We start from the raw sequence: 19,091 nt of genomic DNA on the forward strand, positions 1-19,091 counted from the left end.
CTGACTTGTGTGGAGTGTTTTAAAATTGTGTGTGGAGCAGTGAGAGGGTAGGTCATTGGAAGTAATAAGTAATTTCTTGAGAAAGCTTTGCAGATGCCTTGAATGAGAAAGACTCAATACAGATTTATACAAATGATGATAAAAATACAGTATATTAATTTCCTCAATGAAAGCCCTTATATTTGCTCCCAATCCCAGATGTGTGTAAAAGAAAGCTTTTACAATACAGATTGATAGTCTGGACCTAGACTCCTCCCTTTCTTTTTTACCTTTAACTCTTTTCACTCAAATAAAATGACACTTTAAACCATCTTGAATAGAAAAATAACTATCATAGTTTCAAAGAGCTCTGATGACAGGACTCGTGGTTTTTCATTGTGATTTACTCTTGTGTTTAATATATATAAAGAGTAGAAAATAAGGCTAAAATTAATCTCTTTCTCCACATACACGCATTAAAATACATTTGGATGGTTTCAACCAAGTTTTTGGTTCTTTATTTCAAATAATCTGCTAAGTTTCATTCAGTTCACCATCAGAAAAATGCATTATGAAAATTTCTCCACTAGAGTTAATATTGCTTTGCTTGTGTTTATTTCTTGTCAATTTTTGGAGTATACATTTAAATTAATCTAACTGTTTTAAATTTACTTCAAGAAATTTTCTTCTTCAAGTAGAGTATCTATATGCCTTTGGCTGCCTAGCAATAAACTTTGACAACTATAGGCATTTTCTTCTGCAGTCATGGAAGTTCTAGAAGGGGTAGATTTGATCACACTAAGTTTCTGATCAAACATTTCTTCCCTCAAGTTTTTGTAAGCTTTAATTCTCATCAAAAGTTCCTCTAGTTCCTTTCTTAGGCATGATTTCTTCACAAGACAAAAAGATTAATGCCTTCCTTTAAAACGCTTTGCCAAGATACTTCAAAGTTTTGCTTAGGCATCTCTTCGAACGCTCAAATTAGCCACATCAATTTGAAGAGTTGGTTTAAACTATTTCAGGCAGAAAATGAGTCAGAAAGATTTTTGTAAAAGTTCTACAAAATGAAAATTGGACTTGATTTCTGTAATTTTTCATTTTCCTGGTTTTATGAATTTTTCATGTGTCAAATCAATTTGTTCCCTGACGGAAATATAAAGAACATATGTATTTTAATGACATGTATTCTAATAAACTACAAAACAATGTTTCAAAAAATTTTTAAAAAACTGGTAATTTTACCACATTTGCCTAACAGAAAATTGCTTTAAAAAATGGTAACACAGTTCTACCATGTTTGGAGGGAAATTTTCAGGCCACTACCAGTTTAAAATATGGTTTGCTCTTCTAATGGGGCCAAATAGCAAGAAGAAATTCTCCACAGACTATTTCTAAACCCTCATCATAAGTGGCCCAGTAGCATTAAGAAAGCCTAAGAGTACCATTTAGTTAGTATCCTTTACACATGCTCCCTTGTGTAAATAAGTATATAACTTAAGTCAGTGAACATATTGGAAATTTTTCTGTCATTGTTTCCTGTTGGTTATGAAACACTGTAGAAACAAACGTTGTTTAAATACTCTACCCAGTGAAGAATGCTATTTTCGGTATAACAGCGCCATTGAAGTACTTCCTGCCCTTAATAAGTTAGTGATAGGTTAAACACACACTCGATAATAGTTCTTTTCTGAGTCAAAATAACAAGAAAGTTAACTGTGCAGTTCAGGCTCGCTAGCAGTTTATCTTACTAAATAAAAATGTGTTGTGTTCCCTTGAAATGAAAGAAAAGTCTTAGATAAATGTGCCTAGAAGTCAACAGGAGATAGAATCAATCTGTATTTCGGAAAAGTGAAGGAGGGAGGGGAGTGAAAAAATCCTTTTTTTTTTTTCCCTTAAAGTAAGTCATTCTGACTTTGATCTAAATTTAGGTAATGCATACTTCCTGTGGTAACCTTTCTTTTCAAGCTGCAACGTTTTTGATGTTAAAATTGCTCTGAAGCAGTATTTTTGGGGTGGGGTTTTAAATGGGAATGGATAGAAGGTAAAACCAGGAACTGGGTTTCATTAAGAAAAAAATACTGTGTGTGTGTCTGTGTGTATGTCTGTATGTGTCCATTCAAAATGACAGATTAGTGCAGATAATACTCTGTGCTTTAAGTTCCCAAAGTGAGACAGTTTTGATTTAAAAAATGTTCTTATAAATACCAATTAGAAACTGCAAGTGACTCAAGGACTTAAAAAAACCTTCACCTTTGTTAGTTTCTTGTATGAAGTTAATGTAATCATATAGCTAAATATAAAAATGCCAAACAGCACCCCCCTTCCCAGGGCCCTGGGTCCCTAGGGCCTCAGTCCAGGGATAGAAATAAATTCTGTTCCTGGAGGGAGGGCCCAACCATTTAGCCAAGGTGGACCTCGTGAGTCACCATCTTGCCCTCTAGCGTGTGTCAAGAAACCTGAGTGACAGTATCTGTGCCTGCCACTCAGAACTGCCACTAGCCCTGTGTATTCTAATCTAGTAAACCTCGAAAGATTAAAACGTCTGCAGCTGTCAGTATGGTGTGACACAACACTGTATTCAAGATATGGTTGTTAAGTTTCTGCTGAGTCCCCACGTAATGATCTCATAGCATCACAGAGTAGCCGGTGTTGAGAACTCTGCACCAACAGCTAAGTTTAAGCAGCCATCACCAAAGGGGTTTACACGACGATGCAGTTTCCCTCCTGAAGGGCACGAAGCCCTCACGGAATGGTAGTGGTGGGCCAGACATGAGAGTGCAAGATGGACAGAAAGCTCCGTGCTCAGGACCCAGAAGGAGCCCGCTGTCAGAGCCAAGTGTGGCCTCAGCCCCGTGCGGGGGCCCATCAAGCCTCTCCACCCTAGAGCCGCCCCCTGGCTCAGCCTCCACCTACGAGGTCCCCAGGTGACAGCCAGGGGTGCTAACCTCTCCTCTCCCCATGCACACCTGAACCAGCGACACCTAAAATGTCCACTTGCAAAACAAGTTTCAAAGCCAAGTCAGTGAACCATTTTAAGTCAAGAGGTTTGGGCAGCTTCTTCACTTCGAACCCACCATGACTGAAGGCAGTGCTCCTGACATCGTTAACCCAGCCAGTTGCTGATTCCCCAGAAAGCCCCTTAAGCCAAGCCATTATTGTCAGTAATGACTCTTTTTTTTTCATTTTTTTTTAACATAAACAAAAATATTAGACTGTCGGCATTTTCCCTGTGATGTCACTACTTCAGCGTGTCATCAAGGATGACTTTGAATATTATTTTAGCTATCCTGGATTTTTTCCCCAGGGAATTTGTTTTTCAAGTAAGAACACCACCACCTACTATTTCAGTTTTGCACTTATTTTGATATTTGGTGGCTCAGTTACACCAAGACCCAGGACAATTCTACCTCTCCTCTCCTCTTTATTTCCCCTTAAATAAGTTTTTACCGATGGCCTAAGAAATTCTTCAGCATCAAGCGTAAGTCCTGGCCAAGAATAAAGAGAGGTAGAATGACTTTCACTAAGTTTGAAAACCAGCCAGACTCTGATCTTAAAAAGAGAGAAAGGTAAGTAAGAAATCATTTACTTAAGTCTACCCTGACCAAACCCAGTTTCAAGGAAGTGATTGTTTCCAAGTGAGGTGTCTTCTGATACCAGGGGTTGGTAAACCCCAGCTGACCTATGTGCGAAACGCTATTTCTGTATGGCCCATGAGCTAAGAAGGGATTGACAGTTATTAATAATTGAAAAAATTTTCAAAAGAAGAGTATCTTGTGACACATGAAAATTGTGTAAAATTCAAGCATCAGTGCCTGTCGATAAAGTTTGACTGGAACACAGCACACTCACTTGTTCCCCTAACATCTAAGATTGCTTTTGTAGCCCTCCAGTGGCAGAGCTGAATAGCTGTGTTACAGAGTGTGTGGCCAGAAATATTACCATTTGGCTCTTCACAAAATAAAAGTCAGCATCTGCTCTATTCTCTGCCAGCAAAGGTCCATATAGTCAAAGCTATGGGTTTTCCAGTAGTCATGTATGGATGTGAGAGGTGGACCATAAAGAGGGACCACCAAAGAATTGATGCTTCTGTATTATGGTGCTGGAGAAGACTCTTGAAGAGTCCCCTGGACTGCAAGGAGATCAAACCAGTCAATCCTAAGGGAAATCAACCCCAAATATTCACTGGAAGGACTGATGCTGAAGCTAAAGCTCCAAGACTTTGGCCACTTGATGCAAAGAGCTGACTCACTGGAAAGACTCTGATGCTGGGAAAGACTGAGGGCAGGAGGAGAAGAGGGCAGCAGAGGATGAGATGGTTGGATGGCATTATGACTCAATGGACATGAGTTTGAGCAAACTCTGGGAAATAGTGAAGGACAGGGAAGCCTGGTGTGCTGCAGTCTGTTGGGTCTCAAAGCATTGGAGATGACTTAGCAACTGAACAACGACGATTCCATTTTTTGCTAAGTAAGAGTGTTTGGAACTTGTGGCCTCAGTGAGAATTACCTCTGTTTCAAAGCAAGAACCACCAAAGAGGAGGCTTATTTTCATCTAGTCCCCTGAGGCCTCAGCAGGCCCCTTGTGGAGAAATCCCTGATGGCTATGAATCAGTACCCTTGGGAGAACACCCGACAAACCTTACCTGGTCACTGGGCTCGAAGCTCATGTCCTCCTTCTCAGTTTTCATAGCTATTAATTTCGTGTTGCTGGCAGGGTCCGTCTTACTGTCCAGTCGCTCAAGTTTGGGGGTGATTTCTGGTAAACCGATATCTTTAGTATCGTCTTTATCGAGCAGATAGCGAAGTAGTGCATTCTCTTTCTTCTTGGGGCTCACTGGCTCCTGCTTGATGGTTGCCTCGGACCCAGGAGCTGTGCTGCTGGTCTCCTGGCTCAGCTCCTTGCCCGTGGCTTCCGCTGTCAGCTTTGCCAAGTCCACAGGGGAGCTGCTGTCCTGCAGGAGTCTGTGCAAAATCTTATGCTTCTCCTTGAGCGAAGTTCCATGTGTCGACCCGGGGCCTGGCAAGCTGCCTGTGGAGTCCTTGTTGGTGTCCGACAGAGAGCTGGGCAGCGGCGAGGGCTCTATCTGGTCGGATTTGGTGGTCAGCAGCTGCAGGAGTTTGGTCTGCCCCTTGCTGTCGAGGAGTCGGCTCTGCCCGTCGGGTCTCTCACTGCTCCCAGTCGGAGGCAGGCTGGCCTCGCTGGGATCCTTCGGCTCCCCGGGGTGGCAGCTGCTCTCTGCTGGCCCGGTTGGCCCTTCTGGGGGCTCCCCGTAAAGTCCAAAACAGTCTTTGGAGTCTAAGCTCCCCATCTTGCTGAGCTGGGGGGGATTCATATTCACTGGGGAGTTTTGCAGATTGCCCATTTTGAGGTCCGGGGAGGCCAACGACGACCCCAGTGAGACCCCGTGCCCCTCGCTGAGGGCCTGCAGCGCGTTGAGGGAACTGTTGGTGTAGCTATGGCTATTTCCTGTGCTGCTGCAAACTCCCACAGGGGAATGCAAGCTTCCTGCGGGGGAGAACTGACTGGGAGGGATTCGAGGGCTTCCGGCCACCCCGGGGCTCATGCGATGCCTTGGCGAGAGCATGGAGCTGGGCTGTCCTGGATTCAGGCCCGGGCTGCTTTGTGAGGGGCTGTTCATTTTGAGTGCATAGTTACTACCCTGAGGAGTGGTTGCCTGCATGCTCGACACGTGGTTCATTCCCCCGGAACCACCGAACCTGCCCATGGGCATGCCCATCTGTTCTTTTGGGCCGTTCATGGGGAAGTTTATATTGCTACTGAGGGTCATGTCCTGACCAGGGTTCCCGCTGCACATGGCCGGGTGGGCAGGGCTGCTAGAGCTAATTGGATTCAATGGCTTCCCCATCGCTTGTCCAGTCAGATCCGGATTCATTACACATACATTCTGCTCTCTGTAAGATGAGGAAAGACATATAAGATAAAAGGGAAGATACTGAGCAAGTTGTTATTAATTTTCAAAGATGAGATTGCTTCATTTCTTTAAAAGAACGGACAACATGGAAGGAAAAGAAAGATAATACTTTGATGAAACCATCTGCAATTACGGGCAAGATTGAACATGCAGCATTCAGGACCAAGAGGGATGTTTTCCAGTCCATTCATTAAGACGTCTGTGGTTTTACAGAGGGAGTTTGTGTTTAAATTTGACTACTACCATATTGACATCGTAGTTGCTAGACAAGACATTAGCAGGGTTCCAATTACATACTATACCTTGCTCATTAACCGGTATATTATCATGAATAACTGAGAGCTTGTACTGTCTGAAAGAAATGACCCAAGCAAGCATAGCTGTCTTCAATTATTTGCCAGAGATTACAATTCCTAACAAGAGACCCATCTGTGAGCCTGGAGCTTGATGTGGGCTACTTGGCTCAAGATGAATAGTAAACCTTAAGAGGGAAAAAAAAAAAAACCCCGCCCCAACTATTCGAAACTCTCCAAGTTTTCAAGCCAACAAAGTTACCCAAAGTGTTGGGAATTCGGTTACCTGTTTAACAGGTCCCCCGCCTGGGTTCCCCTAGAAGGCCAAGTGAGCGCCTCTCAGACCACATGCGAGGAGTTGCAGATCATCCTTACTCTGGGATCTTAGTCCCTAACTCGCAGGCCACCCCACTTCACGCCTGCACTCAGGGCAGCTTTCTAAGCTAGACGATTTTCCAAGCCCTGTGAACTTCAATTTACAGCTTGGCAGTCACTCGTGAGTTACCAAATGCGTTCACAAATCCAAACAAAACAGGTTTCACAAATTGTCAAACATCAGCTTTCAGTTAGGGAGGAGCAATCTGGCCCATCTGTAATCACTTTCAGATTGTTTCAGTTCGAGGTCGGATTTATTAAGAGTTGGCAAACAGGGCCGCTTGATTTTAATTTCTAAATAACAAAGTACATAATTGAGAAGTGTAATAAAAGGGAACTCTAGAGCAACTTTATATATCTGCTGATAGTACCTCATAAAGTTTTATACAGCACACACATAAATATTTACATAACTTGAAATGCAATCATTTCCCTATATTTGTGCTCTAAAACAAGATGGTTTGTGATAGTTACTTTAAAAATCAACATTCAATTTTCCTCACTTTAATTTTTTGGGAAAATGTTTACTACCTTTCAATTTAAAGTCTAATGCAAAAGGTTAATTTAAAGCTGAGAATAACAATCTAAAATACTCCTTTCTAAGTATATGTATATTTGAAAGTTTAAAATCTAAACACATGGGAGCAGAAGTCATTCTGTATTCCTGCCCTCCATGTGTCACTGCTGGGGACGGATCTGTTTTCCTTAAAGTTAGTGTGAGCTTGTGTTCTAGTTAGGTTTTAAAATTCACTAGTATTGGGAATTCCCCGGTGGTCCAGTGGTTAGGACTCCCAAGTTTTCACTGGCGAGGGCCTGGGTTCGATCCCTGGTCAGGGAACTAAGATCCCACAAGGTGCATGGCTCGGCCAAGAAAATTAAATAAATAAATAAATAAAATAAAATATATTAGTCTTAAGGCTAAAGTTCAAAGTGTAGCCTTAATTTGAATTTCAGCATCAGAAGTTGTCTTTTAGCCAACAGTTTACTTATTTTTCTCTTTTTTTTGATGTGGACCATTTTAAAAGTCGTTATTGGATTTGCTACAACATTACTTCTGTTTCTGTTTTGGTTCTTCAGCCATGAGGCATGTGGGATCTTAGTTTCCTAAACAGGGACCGAACCAACCCTACCCTCTGCACTGGAAGTCTTAAAACCACTGGACCACCAGGGAAGTCCCAATAACAAATCAATTTATATTTACATGACTGGGGCTGGTCAACAGAAATGTCTACCCAAGCTGACAAGCTCTGGGATAAAATCTACTTTTAGACCTTGGCCTCCTGAGCTGGGCAGGGGAGATGGTGTGTCAGAAAGAGGCTTACCTGTGCAGCACATGCAAAGATATCACAAGCTGAGGTTCGTTAGTAGTCTGAGATCGGATGAGCTTGCTCTTCGTTTGGGCAGCCACGAGGGTGCCGTCAGACAAGGAAAAACGGTAGATCTGACTGAATGCCAATCCCTGTCTCAGCACTGCAGGCGAGCAAGGAAGCAGATGTATGGTTAGAAACAAAACTGGGGGTGGGGGCGGGACCAGACATAATAACAGTAATCAGCTTGGTTAAGTTTAATATTTTCCTCCCAGCAGGTTGAAGAGAGTTGTAAGTAATACTTTATGACAGAACATTATCCATTATCCATTTTTAAAAGCATATTTACTTTTCTCTCATGATGCCAATAATTTCAGTATACTGGGTTTTCTTCCCCCCAAATGAAGTTTTGATCCCCCAACTATGTTCTTTTAAAAATCTTCAGTATCATGGTAAGATAGAGTATAAATAATTTATTAGCTCAAAACAAGTTTTGCAATGATTTGTCTGAAACATTAGGAAATAATATGGTGTTATAAACAGGATTACCTCTAAAGGGTACAATGTGCCTTTAATTTCTCTTTAAATCAATACAATAGTAAATATTATGTAAAACTTATGACACTGAATATATCCTCTGAATATTCATCTTGAAGTTACAAACTATTTAATCCATTATATCATATTACCATTCCCCAATTTTGTTTCTCAGTGTGTAAGACATATTATTTCTGTGGTCAGGACAACAGGAAGTAAAACATAAACAACCAGAGGGATCTTTTTCGGAGAAAAAAGAAGGCTAAATGGAAAACGGAAATAATAAAAGCACAACTCTGAGTGACGTGGAATTAGTTTAACATCTGGATAATGACATCAGTTATTTCCATTTTCAGGACTACAGCAGAAAATATAACACTAGGTTAAAATAATTTCTCTCAAAATTTCAGATTTTTCTTTAAAACAACTGCATTTTAAAGCTGTCAAATACTGCATATTAAAAAAAAGAACACTTGATTCGGCCACATGGTTTAGTTATCTTACCTCCTAAACCATTTTAAGACGACTGCCATTTTTTACCACATAATCCTCAGCACAAATTTTGTGGGTGGAATAGTCAGTCCCAAAGTGACCAAGTACATTCATCATTCCATAAAATTACCGAAAGACACACACACACACAGACACAACAGAGGCAGGTGCTGACATACAACGAGGATTCAGACTTTTTGGTAAAATTTCACTTTGAGCAATTTCCCTGGTAAACCCCCTCCGCAGTTCCAGGTAGGGACACACAGTATTTAGGTATCACTTTCTGCCACCAACTGTTGCATGATTCCTCTGAAGTGGCAGTACTGGAAACAAATTATTGTACACATGTGCGTCTGGCTTTCCATACTCAGATGCCAGCCAACGGCAGCAGGAATACCATTTTTATAATAGGACTCGTATTTCCAGTGGCTTATAATTTCAGAATTTTATCCGAACTTGGCAGTGATCCTTTGAGATTTTCCATTACCGTTTGTCTACATCAAGAACTTCCGCTGAGCAGATTTATGTCAGCAAGCTCCTAAATGCATTTAGGAAGCGCCTCCATGTAAACAAAGTCTTCTGGTAGATTTTTATTCAATACTAATGATTACCTGCAATCCGACTTATTTCATACACTTGGATGAAATGTATTTTATACGTGGCAGAGTCTCCTTTCAGTGGGTCCCCTCTGTTTAAACCTAGTGCTGTGCCTAGGACATATGTGCAAACCCTTGTGTAAGGAATCAGGAAGCCACAGGATTAAACATGGGGCATTGCTATTCAGAGCCCCAGGACACTGAACACGGTTGCTGGGGGATTTCTTATTCTTCATTACTGTTCTTTTTATTTTAAACCAGATCTAGTGAAATGACAAGTAAGTTATTTATTTCTGTCAAATGTGGCATCTTTACTTCCTCTTTTTCTTTCCCACTTAAAGAAAAATGCTGGAAGACACAAATGGTTGGATTTAGTGCTTATTTCTAAGAAATGTGGATGAAGAAGATAAAAAGGATAAACAGGATGAGAAAAAATAAGGGTTATTTACCATGACTTATATTTTTTCATAAGCAATCTTAAAAGCATCAACTTTTTAACATACAAACACTATTGATAAATGCCAGAGTTTCAAACTGTGGTGCTGGAGAAGACTCTTGAGAGTCCCTTGGACTGCAAGGGGATCCAACCAGTCAATCCTAAAGGAAATCAGTCCTGAATATTCACTGGAAGGACTGATGCTGAAGCTCCAAAACTTTTTGGCTACCTGATGCATAGAGCCGACTCATTAGAAAAGACCCTGATGATGGGAAAGACTGAGGGCAGGAGGAGAAGGAGGCAACAGAGGGTGAGATGGCTGGATGGCATCACTGACTCAATGGACAAGAGTTTGAGCAAACTCCAGGAGATAGTGTAGGACAGGGAAGGCCAGTGTACTGTTGTTCACGAGGTCTCAAAGAGTCGGACATGACTTAGCAACTGAACAGCAACAACAGAGTCATGGATGCACCTTAAATAGCAGATGACAAACTAAAACTGCATTTTCAATACTGAGTTATAAATTTTTTCTGCAAATACGGAGACAATTTGCCAAGTCCAGTTACAAAGCACAGGGCCCCGTCCCTCAAAGGCAGCGTGGCTCCGATGGAATCCATGCTGGTAACCAAGTGCCCCCACCAGGACACGTGGGGCCCATGAGAGAAGGGTCAGAAGACTGGAAGTGAAAAGTATCTCCCTCCACGATGGAGTCCGCAGTAAGCGCTAAAGGATTTTTTTTTTCTTTGTTCTTGCCAATTCAGCAAAAGACCAGAATGCACTTGAGAAAAAGTGATGCTGCAGAACAGCAGTGGGAGCAGTCGGTGGAGCGATGGCAAGACGACCCTCAGGTCCCTCCAGGGCTCACACTTTCTAATTGAAGGCTCCCAGGTCCGTGTCACCTGCGTCAGTTCCCCATCGACAGCATGGGGGGCAAACATCCACGTCCCTGGGTGGACTGTGGGGATCGAGCAGCCCACAGAAAGGGGGCTGATGCCAGGCAGAGGCCAGGTGCTCAGAGAGGGCTGCTATTATTACTGAAAGACGACTCTGACACTGTGGGCTTAGCTCCAGGTGTCCTATTAACCAACTGTATGACCCCAGACAAGTCACTTCATCTCTTTCTAGAAGTGATGTCTCTTTCTAGACTTCATCTGGAAGGTGGTGGTAGGCCTCAGGATCCCACTGTCACCTCTACCAGGAATTCACCTGTTCTTGCAAATTTCCTTTCATTCTTATTTTCACAGTATCCTTATGATTCAGGTGGTTTTTTTTTTTTTTGCTATTAGAGGGGACCTGAGAGCACCGTCTTACATGTTTAGAAGCCGGAGCACTGAAGAAAATGATCTCGTTCCCTTTCATCTGCCTTTGTGAGAGGTTATCATCCTCAATTTGACTTCCCTCATCACACTCTTAGCCTTACAGTTCCTCCTATTCAGTTTCCCTTTAGATAGCGACAGTCCTGGGCAAGAGTCACCAGATCTAAGCCCCCAGGGTGGGTTCAGGAATCACTGCTGCAGACGGCGCGCTTATGAGAAGGGCTAAGTCAGCAAGACGAACTTCAAGAAGAGTATCACTAAGAGACCATTACCTTCGTGATGATGCCTCTTTGCGTAAGACACAGCCTCGCCTTCGTGCTGCGCGTGGAACTTCTGGATGCACCTCCTCACCAGGTCCTCCCAGCCTGGCTTCATGGCGGCCCGCATGGTGCTGGTGTCCAGGGACGTGATCTTGCCTAGTAAACAACAGCGAGCATTTGACCTACGCACTCATCTATTCTTTAGAGAAATAATTAGATCTTATAAAGATAAAAATTGATTTCTTTAGGAATAGGTAGTGTAAGTGCGTGGACCAGGAGGGTAGAAGGTGAGAAGAAGTGTCCCCCCACTCCCCTCCCCACCTTCAGCTTCTGCCCCAGCAGCAGCTGCTATGCTCAGCTCCTTTATCAGCTTCTAGACCCATTCCTTGCGCTGACAAACACGTAAGTATTCTAGAATGATTTCTTTGCCCTTCTCTGCTGAGAAAATTTACCTTGGAGATCTTGGCGAGTAGTGAAACTTTCTGATGAGGGAAGAGCTGGTCTCTCCTTCATGGGAACTCTTCTAGCCACACAAATCAAGCAGGACTGCAAATCTTCAATCACATACATTGATGGTTATCATAGGAGCCTTTCGCAGTGTTTCAAACAAAATCAAATGCACTTATGACAGCACAACCTTGTAGGTCAGTAAGGGAGAGAGCAACGAGACGCTATGTACCTCTGGTCCTCATCTGGAGTGGGAAGCAGCTGGGGGAGGTTGAGCTATGGGGAGCTGAGGATAAACTGCTGAAGCCACAAGACACGTGATGCAAGCTCATCTGCCATACTACAGTTGACCATCTGAAACCATCTCCCCAGTGGTGCAAATGAATGGAACCCTTATTAACTGGCTGATAGCAACAACCTGCTGAATTCTTAATAAAGCCTACAAATGATGACAACTGAAACTGTCAAGGGTTTTCTCTTTGAGTTTTAGGTTCATTAAGATATCGGAAAACTAGATATACCTTATCCTGAACTATGCTGATGCTCCTACAATGGCAATATGCAATTTATTTATTTATTTATTTTTGAAGTAAAGCATGATACTTTTATTAATACTTTAAAAGATAAGGAAAGACCTTTGTAGAATAATACAAGAACAAGAAGTCATAGGAGAGAGCCAAAGCAAAAGATTAGCTATGAAACTTATCGTTGTTGGTTAGTTGCTAAGTTGTGTCCCACTCTTTCGCTACCCCATGGACTGCAGCCCACTGGGGTCCTCTGTCCATGGGATTTTCTTGGCAAGAAGACTGGAGTGGGTTGCCATTTCCTCCTCCAGGCAATATGCAATTTAAAACAAAGTATATAAACAGAGTCTAGACTCTGATTCAGAGAACAAATCCTAGAAAATGCAGTGTGTCTCAAGTTTAGTTTCTTGGCCATGGCTAGGATTTCACACAACTGATGCTAAGCATTTATTCCTTACCCTACTTCAACTGTTTTATGTGTCTGTGTTCACTTCTGGAGATCAGAAAGGACGTATTTTATCTTGTAACATGCAGAGCACACTGCAAGCCCTTTCAATTTCAAAAGTGCTGGACAAAAGGTTGATTAAAAAAAAGTTTCTTCATATCTTATATCACTGATTTATGATTTTAAATTTGGGAAAGAATGTTTTTAAACATATTCAATAGTAGTGCGTATCACAAAAATAAATGAAATCCTCATCTTCAACATAATAAAAGCTAAATTTTTGAGCAGTTACTATGAGATAGACATCTTTCTAGCTGCTTTATAGGCTACTGATTCATTTAATCCTCTTAACAACTCTATGAGGCAGGCACTAGCATTATCTCCACTTAACAGAGGAGAAGCCAAAGCATGAAGTTTCGGTAACTTGCCCAACATCACAAAATTTTGGGGAAGCGAGGACTTGAACATGAGTGCACCATGGCTCAGAAACCCTACTCTTATTGTTATACTATGTAAACATTCGGAATCAGATTTTAAATGGACAAACATGTTGACATATACAGCACAAAACCATAAATTAGCTCAGCTATAGAATATGGCTTTAGAATATTACAGATGAATTAGCAGCACTTACTCTGTTGCATACAGGAGAATAAAACAGCTTGACATTCCATCTCTACGTAAAAATTTACCTTTGAAAACTATGTATCATCTGTGACAGCTCAATTACTTCCTTTCCAATAAAATTTAAATTAAAAATTACTTACATATTTTTTGAAAAGGGCATTAAATATCTATGCCAATCATGGTCCAGGCATGCTCATTTAATCCTTATTACACTGTGATACTGGAATTGTTGATTTCATGGGTTAAGAGACTACGTGGGTGTTCAGAGAGGTTGAGAAGCTTGCCCACAGTCAGCGCTGGTTCGCAGCTGATGCAGGAGCTGGCCTGTCTGATTACAAGGCCTGCAGTGTTTCCACGGACTGATGGGCCTCGGCTCTTTCCCTTCAGCTACACACACAGGAGGCCATATTCAGCACTGTCCCATATCATAGAGAGCGACAGTCTCAGAGGTGTAGAGCAAGCTCCTCAGAAGGCATAGGCGTGGACACTATATCAGTATCTCTTTAAAGGGAAGCACCTAAGAGCTTACAGTTTGGAACTCTTCTCCCTCTCCCGCTCCCATCTCCATCCTCTCTTATTCTGGATGCAGCATCCATAGACAGACCACAGAAAATTCATTAATCCCTTGCAAGTATACAACAGATGTTCTTTGTATTGTGGGTATTTTCCAAGGTGTGGCTTGGACCTTGCTGCAGATGTTCAGAGATACATAGGATCCCTGAGAGGTTCAATACTAGTGGAATTGCTCTGGCAGGGTAGCTACTAGCCACACGGCGGGTATTTAAATGAAGACTTAACAAAACAGACAATTTGGTCCCCAGTTGCATTATTGACATTTCAGATTCTCAACAGCTACCTGTGGCTAGCAGTGGTTGGGCTGGACATTGAAGATACATAACACTGCCATCATCACAGAAAATTCTATTGGATAGTGCTGTTTTAAAGACTTGATAATTAAATTGATCACAAGAATTGTTAAGTAGGTGAAAAGAACAAAGGAACTGCCTCTAAATTTTCCTTTGTGTGGCCTCTAGTTTCAGATTTAAGTGTGAAAGAAGTAGCACAGGAATGCATGATATTAACGTATCTTAGAGAAGTGGCCCCTACCTTCTCCTTCTTCTTTGATGGACTTTGGTTGAGAGACAGCAAAGCACTGCATAGTTTCATATTTCTGATGTGCTTCCTGGTTATCATGACCTTCCTCTTCTGACTCAGGTAAAGGTTTTACCAGCATCCGACAGTTGAAAGTATGGCTGTTCCGCCTGGGAGGTTCGCCGGACCAAGCTCCCCCGTTCACTGAGCAAAAGGCAAGAGCAACCCAACAGGGTAAACAAACTAGCATTAGACTGGCTTCTGCCAAGTTATCAAAACGGTGTAGGAAACACGCAGTGATTTTACTTTTATATAGTGTTTACACTTTTCTAAGTAACTTCAAAATCTATAGGGGAAGAATGACTGGGTGAATTCTTGGGAAACTTCGTGGGAATCTCAAATGTCTTTCATACTGCTTACTCTTCATCCAGACTCTTTCCCTTCAAGTTCAGGCCCTGATTTCTAACCAGCTCCCTCTTACCCATCCAGCTGGACCTTTCATGTTGCTGAGCACAAGATCTGCCCCCACCACTGTCCATACCCGGTCCCACATGGACCTGTCTCTGCACCTGCTACCTCATCTAAAAGGTGAGGACTTCTCCATGTCTCCTACCCACATGTACTCCTGCTCCAAGGCTTGAGGTCCGCTAGTTATGTAACCAGCAACTCTAGGCATCTCACACTGCTGCTTCTTACTGATCCCTCTTCCCTAAAACTTCACCAAAATTTTAGGAGTATCATCTGTAATTGGGCTGTATCCTTTTTTCCTTCATGTATATTTCTTCATTAAGACTGAAATAATCTTGAGAATACACTGCTAATGTCATTTATTCCTTTTCAATGAAATACTACTATACTGTATCTTCTATTTTCTTATCAATACTTAGGAATTTAATACCAATATATTAAACATATATATTAATTCAAGACAAAGATGATGGATGAGAAGAAAGACATCTCTTTTTTTAAATTTTTGAGATGCATTAGAGAAACCAAAAAGAGAAATAAAAAAGAGCTAGTCATAAGATAAGCAAAGCACTCTCAAAAGTCACTAGCTAGAAAACATCTGAAAGACCAGTTAGGTCCCACAATGCTAACCCCACAGACACTGGGCTGCAGAGGCTGAAAGAAGGAAACAAATCCTGGAGAGAAAAAGGAAATACCAAGTTAACTGCAAGAAACTGCTTTACTGAAGGAACCACAGCTAGCTTTATATAGACATCTGAAAAGTTTATTTTACCGTCAGTATTCTTAAAAGCTTATTTACATAAAGGAGACTACATAGAATAATCAAAGAAAAAAAGACCTCTTATTAACTCAGGTTAATAATAATTTGAAAGTATAAAAAAAATACAATATAAAGTCAGGCAGAGAGCTCTTTAGACAAGTGAATAATAATAGTGAATTAACAAGTACAGGTCCTTTGATGAAGTCATAACATTACTGAAGAGATTTGAAAATACTAGCTATTTGAAATAAGAAATCCCATTTTCTTATTCATTTACTAGAGAATATAATAAAAGGATCTCACATTTTGTATTACTGTTGCAGTCACTTTAAACAAAGGGTTATCCTATTAAAAGAAAAGCTAGCCATAATGGAATGTGAAAGGACCTTTTCCTATTTACTGTGGTGACAATGAGACCAGCTAGTATAAACAGTTTTAAGAAAAGGAACAAAAATATTTGCTAACTCAGGACTTGACTTTATTCTCTACTAAAATATGCACCTCTTTTTAGCCATGAAGATGTTCTTAGCATCATCAGCTTAAGTGAGAATATTAAAAAAGAGCACTGAGTGAGTGGGAACAGTTATGCTCCCCAAGCAGCCATTGAGGTGGGCCCATGCAGTGAATCACCCACTTTAAAATATGGCCCTTTATGATCATGGACACTTTTGGGCAGCATCTCCAGGTCAAGATGAGGAGGGCAGGAAGGGGCAGCAGTGGGTGGGGAAGGAGGCAGTGCGTGGCCAGGTTCCCTGCAGAGCCACTGGAGGGTCTGTGAAGCCAAAGAGCCCATTTCGGGCTCCCAGGCTGAGAGCATCCGAACCGCGACACGCCACTTGTTCCTTCACATTTTATTTTTAGAACGTTGTATACACCCACATCATACTCTTCACAAGCCGGGACTCAAAATAAACTCAATCTCAAGCTTCTCGTGACCTTCTACTTCTTAAGTGGTCATGGAGAAAAAGGACAAAACAGAGTCGGCTGGCACTGGATAGGGTGGGAGGCAATTGGGCACTGTCTTGAAAAAACCCACCAAACAAACCCCATGAAAATAGTTGCCATATGACTGCTTTCCATATGAAGTCCTTTCACTTACTTTAAATATAGGGTCAAAACGATCATTCATAGACCAATATCTACAGATGGCCTTTTCTCCATGACTTCTAAGCGTAAAAAATTTAACACAAGCATCTCTTAAAACAGTTACTGTTATCCCCGACAGACGTAAGAGAGTTCTGTTTCACCTCCTGCTGGCCAAGACGACGTGCGTGTGGGGGCGGGGGTGGTGTGGGGTGGTGAGGAGAGACCCAGAGGACATTCATTTACCTATGGACTTTGGCAGCAGGTTTTTGACGAATTCGGTGTGGTCCCCAACGTGCAGAACGCTATAGACACTTTTGTTCATCAGCTCTTCCTGGTTATACCTTAGGTACTGTGTCACATTCTCTGAAACAAACACAACGTTGCCTTCCAGGTTCACTACAAAGAAGAACCCATCAAGGGCCTACGGGAAGAGGCACAAACTGTGTTAGAAAGACTGCAGCGGAAGGTCACGTGCAACTGTTAAGAAGGGAACGGTCCTTTTAAGAGAAACATGATGCACTCATGGAGAAGAAAAGAGATCTCTCTCCCCCCTCTCTTCGCATTCAGAAACAACGAACACATTTTTCTTGGTGAGATGATTCCATCTTAGAAAGTGGGACAGAGCCTACATCAGGATTTCTTGTCATAAACTAAATGACAAACACTCACCCTGTTACTTTATCAGGAGATAATTACTGCCACGTTAAGAGTATGCAGGCATTTATCTGTATTTTCTGAATGAGATGGATGTACTCCACAAGGCGGAGAACAACTCGTATGTTACTGATCCAGTTCAGAGCTATTACTTTCCTTTGGTATAATTACTCGTGGAATACAATCCGAGGGAGAAGTTACTGATAATTTCCCACAGTTTAAGGATAAATGTCAAGGGAAAAAAAATCAGAAAATTTTGCTAAGCTGCCAAGTCTTAAATGAAAATAATTGAAAATGATCTCAGACCTTTTGAAGCAACATCAATCCCTTATTGTCTGGTGTCAGTGGGGGAAGGTTCTGGGAAGTATGTCTCTGATGTGACAAACCTGTCTTCCTGGGGACCTCAGGCTGAGACTACACAGGGCCTTGGGGTTTAAGTTTCTAACACTGAGGGAAAGAAAGTTAACTAATTGTGCCTGGCTGTATTTCTTTACTCTCCAAGTTGTTAAGACATAGGTTCCTAAATCACTGGAGAGCAGGAGCATTTTTCCTGTGATGGGTGCATGGTTCACTTTGCTATCGTTCCGAAACAGATTAGGGAAGGAGACGAAGGGCGGAGGATCATTTCAGGACATGATAGTAGATATCGACACATTTACTGAGCCTTAAACACACTGTGTCATTTTTACTTTTTTATTTTTTTGGCCGTGCTGTGCAGCTTGTGGAATTTTAGTTCCCTGACCAGTGAGCAAACCTGGGGCCCTTTGCAGTGAGAGCGCAGGGTCCTAACCATTGGATTGTGAGGGAATTTACCACTGTGTCATTTTAACATTCACAATCCTGGAAGGAATGTTCTCCCTTTGCCAATTTACAGAAGAAGGAAAAACTGAGACTCAAAGAGGGTAAGTGATTTGCCCAAGCTCTTGCAACCAGAGCTGGGATGCAAATCCGGGTGGACTGACTCCAAAGCTTGTGCTTTGATTCCCAGGAGGCACAGAGCTCTCCCCCAGCGTTGACCCAGAGCGCCTTCTTGTCACGGTCGCCTGGACAATGCAAAGTCTGGGCGCTCAGTGAGTTTCTCTTAGTTCTGCCTCCTTTCCCTTTTTGATCTGCATTTGTCAGAGCTGTTTCATGGATCAGGGAGCGATTAGGGCTGGATGAGGCTTGATAGTGACCAGGCATTCCTTGGATCAGGGCCAAGGGGTCCACCCAGTTCATGCCAGTTTCTTCAGGCTGTGTATTTCTAGTTTTTCACATGGATGTTTCATGGACACACCAATATAACAATGTGCATGAATGGGGCATAGTGTTTTACTTTTTCCTCTAGTTTGCTTTTTCCTTAAGTTATTATTTAACAGGCTCTTATTCTGTGAGCTTTCTTTGAAATATTTCATCTTTAATTCTATTTTCATGACAAAACTATGCACTGTCTCAAATTAGAACTGACCATAAGGCAACAATGAAA

The 19,091-nt window shown here is 41.9% G+C and overlaps 1 protein-coding gene across 10 annotated transcripts in view; it reads right to left on the reverse strand.

Moving 5' to 3' along the window:
- The window catches only part of NCOA2 (nuclear receptor coactivator 2), a 283,681-nt gene that overhangs the window by 37,865 nt on the left and 226,725 nt on the right, over positions 1–19,091 (reverse strand). For all 10 annotated transcript variants that reach the window (XM_043483406.1, XM_043483409.1, XM_043483411.1 and 7 more), the window contains 6 exons: positions 17,216–17,393; positions 14,674–14,862; positions 11,976–12,077; positions 11,536–11,679; positions 7,902–8,049; positions 4,622–5,891 (listed from right to left, as the gene is read on the reverse strand). In XM_043483406.1, the coding sequence (XP_043339341.1) occupies positions 4,622–5,891; positions 7,902–8,049; positions 11,536–11,679; positions 11,976–12,077; positions 14,674–14,862; positions 17,216–17,393 (2,031 nt within the window). The remainder of the gene's footprint in view (positions 1–4,621; positions 5,892–7,901; positions 8,050–11,535; positions 11,680–11,975; positions 12,078–14,673; positions 14,863–17,215; positions 17,394–19,091) is intronic.

Source organism: Cervus canadensis, chromosome 12 (assembly GCF_019320065.1).
Source record: "Cervus canadensis isolate Bull #8, Minnesota chromosome 12, ASM1932006v1, whole genome shotgun sequence".
NCBI classification, from domain to species: Eukaryota; Metazoa; Chordata; class Mammalia; order Artiodactyla; family Cervidae; genus Cervus; species Cervus canadensis.